The sequence below is a fragment of the Sorex fumeus genome, unplaced genomic scaffold (assembly GCF_029834395.1).
Source record: "Sorex fumeus unplaced genomic scaffold, SorFum_2.1 ptg000001l, whole genome shotgun sequence".
NCBI classification, from domain to species: Eukaryota; Metazoa; Chordata; class Mammalia; order Eulipotyphla; family Soricidae; genus Sorex; species Sorex fumeus.
The window spans coordinates 2,154,291-2,166,168 of record NW_026606058.1 but is presented as its reverse complement, the minus strand read 5'-3'; the positions used below and the strand labels follow the sequence as shown (position 1 = coordinate 2,166,168).

Genomic DNA, 11,878 nt, shown 5'->3' with positions numbered 1-11,878 from the left:
CACTAGGTCCTTTGAAACCATCCCAGCACTGAGTCTGGAGTAAGCCCCCTGGCATGGAGTAAGCCTCTCCGCACCCCACACCCCCGCCAATAAAAAGCACGTGTTTTGCATCAGGACCCCTGGACTCGGTCCAGGCACTGCGGTGGACTCCTGTAGGGAGTGACCCTAGCATACCACCAAACAACATAATTGAGAGACCGAGTCTGCGTAAACACCCTTGCAACCTATCCTGGGGATTGGGGCCAGTTCTTCAGAACGTCCACGTTGCATCTTCTTCGTGTCAGACCAGGAGAAAAGTCCATTTTCGTGCTGACTTCCCCCCTTTCTCTCGGTCCCCCGGGCCACACCCAGGGGCCCGAGGGGCGACTCCCTGGTTAGATCCCGGGGTCCGCGCGGCGCGGGACCCTCTCCCTCCGGCTCTGAACCCCGAATCCCCTCGCCGATGAGCGGGTGGAGGCCGGAAAGGCGCCCCTGCCAGCCAGCCGGGCCGGGGGTGGCCCTTTCGGAACCGGGGGCGGCCGGCGCGCCCCGGGGAGCGTCCCGGGGCCCTTGGGTGGCGCGGGGCGTCCCGCGGGTGGCGGGCTCGGCCCCGGGGGCCGGCGGCGCGGATCCGCGGCCGAGCGCCCCTCTCGGGCCGGGTTCCGGGGCGGCGCGGCGCGTCCCGCGGGGTCCGGGGCGGCGCTGCGGGCTGGCGGCCGGGCCGGGAGGAGGAGGAAGGAGGCGGCGCGGGCCCGGCGGGCGGAAGGGGGAGGAGAGGCCGGAGCCTGCGGGGGGCCCAGCTCGGCGCCGGACTCGGAGCAGCGGCCCGGCCCGGCCCGCGCCGCCACCAACGCCGCGTGAGTGCGCCCCGGGCCCCGCGGGCGCGCGGGGGCGGGCGCGGGGGGCGCGCGCGGGGGGCGCGGGCCGGGGGACGGCGCGGGCCGGGCCGGGCCGGGCGCCCGATCGGATCGGGCCCCGCGCGATGGCGGCGAACGGGAGGCCGGGCCGGACCTGGGGGCGGGCGCCCGCGGCCCCCGCGGCCCCGGGGCGCGATCGGGCAACAGGTCGGAGCCGGACGGGGCGCGGCGCGGCCCTTGGTCGGGCGCGGGGGCTCGGGGAGTCGCGCGCGGGACGCCCCGCGCCTGGCACGGCCCGGGCGAGACCCCGGGCCGGGCGGCGCCCTCGGCCCCGGCCCCTTTGGGCGGGGGTCCCGCGGCCCGGGGTCGCCCGGCCCGCCCCGAGGGCGCGGCGCGTCCCTGTGCCGCCCGGGAAGCAGGAAGGAGCGGGCCGCGGCCCCCAGACCCACGCCGGGACCGTTATGGGGTGTGTGTGTGTGTGTGTGTGCGCGGGTGTGGGGGAGGCCGCTGGCGGAACTGGTTTTCTGGGTCCCAACTTGCTAATTAGTGACCCGAGGCCTTCTGGCAGGAAGGTTAATTGCAGGTGTGCGGCCGCCTCTCACCCGGGTGGGGGCTTCTCCCAGCGCCGGGCGCTCGGCTCGTGTCCGCTCACCTGTCGGCTGCATGCTCGGAGGCCCCCGGCCCAGGTCTGGACGTGCAAGACCCCCAGGACGTCGGCTCTGGGGTGGGGGGTGTTTGGCCCCGGCGGAATCCAGGGGGGCCGGGGTCTGGGAGGGCGAGGGGCTGAGAGCCGCGTCTCCAGGGTCTGCAGCGCCCATCCCAGGATCCGCGTCGCTTGGACAATAACCTGCAGAAGCTTCCCGGAGGAGGCTCCTGCCTAACCCTGCCCCCCACCCGCCCCCGCCTTTCCCCCACCCCTCACCAGGGCCTCTGGCCAGGTTCCCCCCTTTTTCCGCCCCGGCCAGAGCTGCGTCCTCTCTGTGATGCCCACCTGCCCCTAGGGACTGTCCAGCTTTGTGGTCTCTCTGCATTTCAAGCGCCTCGTCCCTCTGTGTGGCAGGCACCCTTGCTCTCAGGCAACCAGCATTGCCTGACAGAGTTCTCAATCAGGTCTTTTTCTACTTGTTTTCTTTTTTGTTTTTCTTTTGTGCCACACCCAGCGATGCTCCGAAAAACCTCGCGTGCAGGGATCAAATCTGGGTAGGCCGTGAGCAACGGATCAAATCTGGGTAGGCCGTGAGCAACGCGAGTGCCTACCCACTAGGCCACCTCTCTGGCCCCCTGCTGCTTTTCTGTAGTCTCTGCAGCAGAAATCTCGTGCCTGTGGGACCCTCCAGTGTTTACCCTCTCCACCCGTTTCTCAGTGCAGCCTCCAGGCTGAGGGTCACGGGAATGCCAGGGTGTAAGAATCCCTCCAGCCCAGTTTCCCCTTAGGCCTGTCCAGCTCTCTGCATGCCCCCCGACCCTCTGTCCCTTTCCCTCCACAGAAGGGTCTGGGCCCCTGTGGGCGCGGGGGTATTGGGGGTGTGTGTAACCCGATGCCTGTGAAATAAATCCCTGCCCCTGGCCCCTCTCCAGCCTCCCTGAGTGTCTGAGGCAGGTGCCTCTGCTCATGCACCACACAAGCCCCATTGTTTGCGTGTGTGGTGCTGTGGTGTGGGAGTGGCTTCTGCGAGTGGAAAAAATATCAGTCGTTGTGATTTTTCACCACCAGAAAATCAAGTCATTGTTCTTGAGGGCACCAGGGTGCAGAGGAGCAGGGCAGTCTCCCCGGGCCCGGTGCGGCCCCATTTCACGCCCCAGCATTTGTTCTGAGGAGCCCTGGCTGGGCCTGGCCAGTTGGTGTCCACGAGCCGTTGGGCTGCCACCCCTGGGCTCTGTGTGGGGCGAGGCCCAGAAAAGCCCCTTCTAGGAGAGGGCTGAGGCTTGAAGCGGTCTCCTCTCCTGCGCCTTGGAAGGACAGGCAGCCTCGGGACCCCGGAACCCTGCGAGTCTTCCTCTCCCCGAGCTCTTCCCTCAGTGGGTGGCCCCCATGGCCTGTGGGCCGAGCTGCCTTAGCACCTCACCTTTCGGGGAGAAAACAGGCACATTCAGGACCCCTGCCAGCCTTCGACTCCCTCGGCCCCCAGATTCCTCCACGAGAAACTCCCGTGAGCAGGGTGGGGAGGGGTGGCCGCATGGGCAGTCTCTTAGCCCGCCGTGGCTGCGGGGCTGGGTCCTGGGCCCGGTCAGGATGAGTAGAAAGGACAGGACTGACGCGCTAGCGTTTAGGTCTTCTGCCGCTTCGACTTCCACTTAGTTTTTGGGCCATATCCAGCGGTGCTCAGGAATCACTCCTGGTGGCACTCAGGGGGGCCCAGTGGGGTGCTGGGTGCAAGGCTTTCCCCACTGTGCTTTCGCTCTGGCCCGACCCCATTCCTGCAACTTTCCTTTAACTGTCTGGGTGGTGGTTCTGGGGGGGGCTGCTTGACGTGTCCTGCTCGTCCAGTTCCCTGCTCCTCTGGCGGATTCAGTCTTTCTTCTGGTTCTTCTGGCTGAGCTGAGGGGGCTGGGGCCGCGCCCTTGAGGAGCGAGACCTGGAATGTGTGTGTGGGAGCCCGGAGCGCTGAGCCCCTTTGTCAGGACTGACCTCTGATTTCATCAGCACTGAGACAAGGATGAGGACAAGAGGGTAAAGTCCTCGAGCTGGAATAAGGACCCGTGACAGGCTGAGGGTTTCGCAAGGCTCAAGGCTCCGGCTGGGGGTGGGGCTGCCGGGGAGCAGCTGGAGGGGACTTCCGGGCACGTCTCACCCCTGCTCCGGCCCGACCTGGCCTGAAGCCAGCCCCGCGTTCCCCCTGCAGGGTGATTGTGGGTGCTCATGGCCACTGCTCAGGCAGAGTGCAGGTGAGGTGTGGCCCCCACCCCCGTGGGACCATCTTGCTGCTCCTCTCAGCTCCCAGCAGAACTCCCCCTTGGGCAGGCCAGCTCCTTGTCACCACACGGCTCTTCTCTCGGTGGCTCTTCAGGACATGCTACCAGACCAACCACCCCCCTAGAATTTAGTTCACTGGATGAACGTTAGTAAGAAATCACTCCAGGGGCTGGAGAGATAGTACAGTGGGTGGACGTTTGCCTTGTACAAAGCTGACCCTGGTTCGACCCCCAGCATCCTATATGGTCCCCTGAGCTGGCCAGGAATGATTCCTGAGTGCAGAGCCATAAGTAACCCCTGAGCACTGCCAGTGCGTCCCAAAAGCCTGAAAAATCACTCTAGTGCCCGGAGCAATAATATAGCAGGCAGGGTGCTTGTACCAGACCTGGGTTTGATCTCTGGCATCTCATAGGGTACCCTGAGCCCACCATGCGTGATTCCTGAGTGCAGATCCAGGAGTAAGCTGTTTCTTGTGGCCCCCAAACAAAAAATCACTCCTAATTACACCAGAAGTCTGATGGCTGTCTTACCTCCCCCATTTTTTCCTTTTTGAGTCACATCCGGTGATGCACAGGGATTACTCCTGGTGGTGCTCAGGGGAGTAACTCAACTCCCATGTAGGATGCTGGGAATCAAACCCGGGTCAGGCGCATGCAAGGCAAACGCCCTACCCGCTGTACTATCGCTCCAGCCCCAAACTGTTTTTAGTTCTGGCCACACCTGTGCTCAGGGCTAAGGGGGCCATATGTGTCTGTAAGAGGCCCCTCCTCCCCACCCTGGCCCTGTTGTACCATCCTCGGGTGCTTGACTTTCTGAAGAGGTTGAAGAGAGTGTTCTTCTGTCCTGAACGGGACTCTTGGATGGGACTATTTTGTGTAGGATGTTAATCTTTTTTTCTTGGTTTGATTCTGGGTTTCGGGCCACACCCAGTGGTGTTCAGGGCTTATTCCTGGCTCTGCATTCAGGATCATTCCTGATGGACAGGGTGCGGGGATCAAACGTGGGTTGGCAGGGGCTGGAGCACAGCGGGGAGGGCGTTTGCCTTGCACGCGGCCGACCCAGGTTCAATTCCCAACATCCCATATGGTCCCCTGAGCACCGCCAGGGATGATTCCTGAGTGCAGAGCCAGGAGTGACCCCTGTGCATCGCCGGGGGTGTGACCCAAAAAGAAAAAAAAAAGTGGGTTGGCAGCGTGCAGGGCAAGTGCTGCCATTCCACTTTCTCTGGCCCCGAGCCTTGTGTGTTGGTCTGTCATTGATCGTGTAGCTCTTCTGGGACTGTAATGCTGCTTTACTATGAACTCTTCATTTTCGCTGGCGACCTGCTGCCCACATGGGGTGTTGGGCCCCGCCTGCAGTTCTTGGGGCTCTGTGAGAATGGTGGGAGCTGGTCTGTCCGAGGTATGTGGCTGGATCCAGAACCAAGGCTTGGGTAGGGCCCTGCGCCTGTTCAGTGGGGACCGTGTTCTCCTGTCTTGTATGGCATAGCGCTGATGCCTGTGACTGGCCCCTCCCCTTCCCAGGATGCTCCAGACCCTGTATGACTACTTCTGGTGGGAACGGCTGTGGCTGCCCGTGAACTTAACCTGGGCCGATCTAGAAGACCGAGAGGGCCGCGTCTACGCCAAAGCCTCCGACCTCTACATCACACTACCCCTAGCCTTGCTCTTCCTCATCGTCCGCTACTTCTTTGAGCTGTGAGTGTTAACCACCTCCCCTGTGCCTTCATCAGCCTTCAAATCTTTGGCTGTTTAGAGTCCGGGCCCCTGGTGTGCCTCCTGTCCCCCACTGAAGGTGGCACTGTCCTCTCTGCTGGGGGCATCCCCAGGCCTTTCCCTGCAATTGTGAGAACCTCTACCCCTCCTTCCTGGTCACTGAACACAGGCAGCTTTGTCACACACTGGGCGATCTGAGGGCACTGCTGGGAAACTGAGGCCCAGAACAAGATTGTCTGGCCTTTCCCCTACCAGTGAAGGGGTGACAGGAGACAGAGGTGCCTCCGGGGAGCTGACGCCTCTCTCCTTTCCCTTCCTCAGTTACGTGGCTACGCCACTGGCTGCCCTCCTAAATGTCAAGGAGAAAACTCGGTTGCGGGCGTCTCCCAACCCGACTTTGGAGCACTTCTACCTGACCAGTGGCAAGCAGCCCACACAGGTAGGCGCTGGGTGCTCCCTGGTCCCGGTTCAGAGAGGCAGCCGAAGGGCTGGTGGCAGGGATGGAGGGGTGCTGTTAGGGCTGTACTGTGTGTGGGGCGCGCAGGCAGAGCTCTGTCTCACCCCAGGTGGAGGTGGACCTCCTGTCCCGGCAGAGTGGGCTCTCATGCCGTCAGGTAGAGCGCTGGTTCCGTCGCCGCCGCAATCAGGACCGGCCCAGTCTTCTGAAGAAATTCCGAGAAGCCAGGTACGGGTGCGGGGTGGCTGCCCTGCTGGGCGGGCCTACACTGAGCAGGACTAGGTGGGGCCCAGGGCTGTGGGCGGCCACGCCACTCTCCTGCCCCTTCTCCTTCGCAGCTGGAGATTCACATTTTACCTGATTGCTTTCGTCGCCGGCATGTTTGTCATCATGGACGTGAGTTGGGCTTCAGGCAGGGGAGCTGTGTGCTGGTGAAGTTAAGGCCATATAGAATTAGGATCCGTTAGGATGCTTGCCTTGCGTGTGGTCAACCAAGGTTTGAACCCTGCAACCCATGATTCCCCAAGGCCCACCAGGAATGATTCCTGAGCCTCAAAACAAACCAAAAAAAAAAAAAAAAAGTAAGGTGCTGGAGCAATAGCACAGCAGGTAGGGCGTTTGCCTTGCATACGGCCGACCCAGGTTCGATTCCCAGCATCCCATATGGTCCCCTGAGCACCGCCAGGAGTGATTCCTGAGTGCAGAGCCAGGAGTAACCCAAGCATTGACTGGATGTGACCCAAAAAGAAAAAAAATATTACGATCCCCCCCTTTTTTTTTTGCGGGTCACACCTGGTGGTGCACAGTACTTCTCTGCTCTGTGCTCAGGGATCATTCCTCACAGAGACTGGTGGCGGCGGGGGGCTACTGGGTGTTGGGATCGAACCTGGGTCAGCTGTGTGCAAGGTGAGTGTTCTCCCCGCTGTCCTATGGCTCCAGATCCCTCCTCTCACTCTCAACATCTCTCTGCAGAAACCCTGGTTCTATGACTTGAAGAAAGTCTGGGAGGGCTACCCTATCCAGGTATGACATGCGGCCAACTCCGCAGGTGGGGAGTCACCGGGGAGCAGGATCCTCCTCTTTCCCCAGAGGTGAGTCCTGGAGTGCTCCATCTGCCCGCTCCTCCCCGCAGACTACCATCCCTTCGCAGTACTGGTACTACATGATCGAGCTCTCTTTCTACTGGTCCCTCCTCTTCAGCATTGCTTCCGATGTGAAGAGAAAGGTAGGCAGGGTGTGCCCTGGCCCAGATGGTCCCCGGGTGAAGAGCTTCGCCACCTTGGGAGGGGTGAAGAATGGGAGTTTCCCATTCTCTTTTGCAGGACTTTAAGGAGCAGGTCATCCACCACGTGGCCACCATCATCCTCATCAGCTTCTCCTGGTTTGCCAATTACATCCGCGCGGGCACCCTCATCATGGCTCTGCATGACTCCTCCGACTACCTGCTCGAGGTCAGGCTTCCCGCTCACTCCATCACACCTGCAGACCCTTGAGGTTTTCTGGTTGCCTTTTTCTGCGGGGGGCACAGCTGGGGCTGCCTTACGGTGCTGGGGGTAGTCTGGGCTCCCAGCATGCAGTCATCCTCTTGTCTACCCTAGATTTTTTTGTGGGTCATGCCCAGCGGTACTGGGACTCTGGGGCCTGCACTTGGAAAGCTCGCGTTCCATCTCCCCAGCCCTTTTTTCCCAGTGGTGGTGGCTGGCATACCCGGGCCCAAGCAGGTGGGGACAGAGACCCCCTCTGGTGATGGGTGTGGGAGGGTCAGTGTTGCTGATGATGGTGGGGCCCATCCCTGCAGTCAGCCAAGATGTTTAACTACGCGGGATGGAAGAATACTTGCAACAACATCTTCATCGTCTTCGCTGTTGTCTTCATCATCACGCGCCTGGTCATCCTGCCCTTCTGGTGAGTACGGGGGAGGCCCCACGACCTCCCCTGTGACCCCTCTGTGTTGACCCTGCTCCCCTCCCCTCCCCAGGATCATGCACTGCACGCTGGTGTACCCGCTGGACCTCTACCCTGCCTTCTTTGGCTATTACTTCTTCAACGCCATGTTAGGAGTGTTACAGCTGCTGCATATCTTCTGGGCCTACCTCATTTTGCGCATGGCCCACAAGTTCCTAACTGGAAAGGTAAAGGCGCCGTGCCGAGTTCGTGGGGTTCCGCCACGCTCACACGCAGCACCCTCGAGTGACTGCTGCCACAAGCCCCTGTGCATTGGGCAAGGCAGAGCAGAGGTGGGGCTCGGGTTTTGGGACAGGTGCTAACGCTGCTCTGCCCTCTGGACAGCTGGTAGAAGATGAACGCAGTGACCGGGAAGAGACAGAAAGCTCGGAAGGGGAGGAGCCTGCTGCCGGGGGAGGGGCGAAGAGCCAGCCTCTAGCCAATGGCCACCCTGTCCTGAACCACCATCGCAAGAAGGACTGAAGGATTCTGTGTCCCTCATTCCGGCAGAAGGCCACGGTCTCCCCACCGTCCCCCGAGGGCCCCCAACTTCTGGGGAGGAAGGAGAAAGCAGAAACCCAGGGGAGAGTTGCCTGCCCCAGCCCTGCCTCCGTCACCCAGTTGCCTTTAAACCCAAATGTAGCCAGCTACCCCGCACCCCCTCCCCACCCCAGGAGGGGCAGCCGGCTCGATCCTGCGGGAGAGTGTGTCTCGCTTTCCTTGTCAAGGTGTTCTTTGTTGCTTTAGAGCCCTTTTCCCACCTCCGGGGTGGGGGCTTCCAACTCACATTCCTTATTCAAAATTTGGCCCTAGCTGTCTGCCTTCGACTTGGGGACTCCAGAGCTATGGCCAGGCCTTACTGTCCCATCCGGGGGCCCCATTCTGCCAAAGCTGGACCAAGGCTCATGTTTCTAAGCAGCCCCAAACTGAGCTGACTTTAACATTTCCCTCCTTAGCTGCAAATGAACCAAGGGAGGAAGGTGTGCGCGACCCTTCCCAACCTCTGCCAAATAGCGGGGAGCTCAACCCGCTCCTCTGCCAACCTCGCGGGACCGCGAGCCCGTAACTTACTGCCCGCTTTCCCTGGCCACTTTCCCAGGGCTTGCTGGTTTGGAGTAGAGAGGCAACTAGTTCTGATTTTATTTATTTAAACAGTTGGGGTTTGTGTTTTCAAGCCAGAATTACAGCTAGCACCTGGCATTTGGCAGAGGGACCACTTCAGACCAAAATGTACTGTCAATGTCTTTTTTTAAAAAAAAAATTAAAATATATTAAAGATTAAAACATGGCAATAAGTGTCTGCGACTATTAGGAATTGAAAAGGGAGATGAACTAATAAACTAAGTCTTCCTCATACCTTTCTCACAGCCCTGTGGTATCTTTCTTTTTGGGGTGTGTGTGTGTGTGTGTTTCTAGGCCATATTCCATATGGCCCAGGAGCCATCCGCTGGGGTGCTGGGGGTCAATCTGGGGCCCTGTACATCCCAAGGCTGTGCCCCAGTCCTCGGAGCCATCTCCCCTAGCCCCGTTGCAGGGAAAGGAGTAAAGGCAGAAGATCTGGGGTAAGGAAGTTCCCCCCCTGGGGTGAAATAAGCAGGGTGTGGGGAGCTGGGGATGGGCAGATCTCCCCGAAGCAGAGGAGGGCAACCCAGGGAGAGAAGCCAAAGTCACATCAGTCTTTGTTTTAACGTCTTGTGTAAGGTTTCAAGAAACAATACAAACCAGGGGTGGTGAATACACAGCCCTCATTCTCAAGAAGTGCGAGTACGCGAGACTGGGGTGGATGGGGGCGCCGAGATGAGCAGCAGGAGGGCTGAGGGGCCGGCAGGGTCGGCAGCTAGCCATTGCCCACCTGCCGTGTCTGCAGGTGGAGGCAGGACCCTGCCTGCTAGCACCACATTGGAAGGGGTCTCCCACTCCACAACTCCCATTTCTAGCTGCTGGAGGTGGGCACGGAGCTTGACCGGAGACCCGGAGGGGGTGGGGGTCTAGGTCAACGGCCTGGGAGCCCCAGTTCCTGAGGAAAGAGCGCGGGGGGCCGGGGCAGGTCCTACAGCAGCCGCCCTCTGCACTCGATGGCCCCGCAGCAGCACAGCAGCTCCTTTCCCTCCACACTGCCCACCTCGTAGTTATAGTCCCAAGTGAGTTCCGTCCCGGCCCGGATTCTCCTAGGGAGGAAGAAGAGGGTGGGTGTGAAGGCAGGGCGCCGGGACCCCGAGCAGCAACCATGCCCCTCCCGCCGTCCCATGCCCTCTTACTTGCTGGCGAAGAAGGCCACCCAGGGGAAGCGCAGGTCGTGAGTATCCACGAAGACATTCTGGACAAACAGGTTGGGGCTGCAGCTATGCTGTGGAGTTAAGAGCAGGTCTGAGTAAGAACCAGGGAAACAGAATCTGGCCGTGGGGACTGAGAAGTGGAAGAAAAACAATGTCATCTGATCTTCCCATCTCAGCAGAGGTTTGGAAAGAAAGCTCCCTCTTTGAGATCCTTTGAGATCAAACGCTTCAAGAAAGAAAATGTGGGTTTATACAGTTGTGCCCACAAGAACGAAAAATCTGAGGCCCATGGGAGAACTCGGCACTGGGCGGCGAGGAAAGGGGTCTCACGTTGAGATAGCGGCCCAGGTTGCCTTCCAGCTTGGCGTCGATGATGTAGCAAGACTCCTCGCCATCGTAGAACTGGCGCGTGTTCTTGCGGACCGGCGCGCTCTCGCCTTTCTCCGCAGACGCCATGTTAGTCGACTTAATGGCAATTCCATGGGTGGATTTCAGAGCGAAGCCCCGGGTTGATTTCACCGCCACCTGGCGCTTTGCTGGACCTGGCCGGTGCAGAGATAAGGAACAGTGGAGTCAGGATAAAGAGGAGCGGGCATTCTCCCATTCCCACCCCACTCACTGCAGTGCAGGGCCAGTGAGGGATTCTGAGGCCAGAGAGGAAGAACAGTGGGGTACTTCCTTGCACACGGCTGACCCAAGTTTGATCCCCAGCACCCTGCATGCGCCCCTGAGCACTGTCAGGTGTGACCCCTGAAACAAAAGGTTTGGAAAGATTTTTCCAACAGTATTAGATGTGTTTTGTACATGAACTGAGGGGAGCTAAAAGATGAGCAGCTGGGGACTTGAAGAGGATGTCTCACTGCGGGTCAGCCAGCAGGCTTCAGCTCCTACTCCTTTCCCTGCCCCGAGCGTTCCACCTCTGAGCTGCACCACGGCCCTCTGCCCTACTTCTTTCATCAGCCTTAAAAACCTCCCATCCAGGATCTGGGGTGGTAAGGGTGACTGCTTTGCCTGAGGCCAACCTGGGTTCCACCCGCAGGTCAATTCCCCAAGTCCGCAGGGAGTACTTCCAGGAGTAACTCCCGAGCATCGCTAGGGGACGGCCCCGCCCGCACCTCCCCGCCGAAATACCCTATCCTACTTCTCCTACTGTTCCCACCTATTTCCCACAAACTAGTGCCAGGCTACCAGACATGTTCTTCTTGTCCTCAAAGTCGTCCCCTTCTGAGCCAGAGGAGATGGTCTGGATCTCATCGCTGTCCACTGCAGTGGCTGAGGTCTGGCCAGCATTGGGCTTTCGGCTGGTCCCACTTTCCCCCTCACTCTCTGTGCTGCTGGAAAGTGTCAGGACATCCTGAGGAAGGGGGAAGTAGAAAGGATGAGAGAAGGCAGCAGATGATCACGGCCCTGCTCTCACCTATGGTCAGGTGGGAGGGGGCTGGGCCGGAGGAAGCAAAATACTAGATGCTGGATGAAGGAAGCGAGGCCAGAGAAGCAAAGAGAAGCCCAAAGGTGACTACTATGCTGAGTCTTGAGACTTTGGAGATGAAAGGAACATTTTACTCAGGACTCTGACTGAAGCAGTTCACCCAGGGCCAGAGAGAGTGAAGGTGCTAAAGTGTTTGACTTTCACACAGCTGACCCGGGTCCTGTGAGCCCAAGTACAGAGCCAGGAGAAAGCCCCGAGCACTACCAGCTATGCCAACCTGCCCCCTCCAAATAAGTAAAACTACCAA

General features: G+C 60.0%; 2 protein-coding genes across 3 annotated transcripts in view; one reads left to right on the top strand and one right to left on the bottom strand.

Annotated features, from left to right (window-relative positions):
- The first annotated feature begins 683 nt into the window (after positions 1 to 683).
- Positions 684 to 9,154, top strand: CERS2 (ceramide synthase 2). The gene is made up of 11 exons (XM_056110085.1): positions 684 to 836; positions 5,274 to 5,447; positions 5,787 to 5,904; positions 6,032 to 6,150; positions 6,261 to 6,318; positions 6,895 to 6,945; positions 7,055 to 7,147; positions 7,245 to 7,373; positions 7,721 to 7,827; positions 7,901 to 8,054; positions 8,212 to 9,154. The coding sequence occupies exons 2-11, from the start codon at positions 5,275 to 5,277 to the stop codon at positions 8,347 to 8,349; spliced, it is 1,140 nt and encodes a 379-aa protein (XP_055966060.1). The 5' UTR covers positions 684 to 836; position 5,274; the 3' UTR covers positions 8,350 to 9,154.
- Positions 9,155 to 9,521: 367 nt separating this feature from the next.
- SETDB1 (SET domain bifurcated histone lysine methyltransferase 1) overlaps positions 9,522 to 11,878 on the bottom strand; it is a 37,754-nt gene continuing 35,397 nt past the window's right edge. For both annotated transcript variants that reach the window (XM_056120253.1, XM_056120968.1), the window contains exons 18-21: positions 11,331 to 11,496; positions 10,473 to 10,684; positions 10,125 to 10,213; positions 9,522 to 10,034 (exon numbers count right to left, since the gene is read on the bottom strand). In XM_056120253.1, the coding sequence (XP_055976228.1) occupies positions 9,917 to 10,034; positions 10,125 to 10,213; positions 10,473 to 10,684; positions 11,331 to 11,496 (585 nt within the window). In that variant the 3' untranslated portion in view covers positions 9,522 to 9,916. The remainder of the gene's footprint in view (positions 10,035 to 10,124; positions 10,214 to 10,472; positions 10,685 to 11,330; positions 11,497 to 11,878) is intronic.

Bases quoted from the DNA above. Each gene is read 5' to 3' on its own strand.
- CERS2 (XM_056110085.1), top strand. From the start codon at position 5,275: ATGCTCCAGACCCTGTATGACTACTTCTGGTGGGAACGGCTGTGGCTG. The intron at 6,319-6,894 runs GTGAGTTGGGCT...ATCTCTCTGCAG, and splicing joins GCATGTTTGTCATCATGGAC to AAACCCTGGTTCTATGACTT. The intron at 7,148-7,244 runs GTAGGCAGGGTG...TCTCTTTTGCAG, and splicing joins CTTCCGATGTGAAGAGAAAG to GACTTTAAGGAGCAGGTCAT.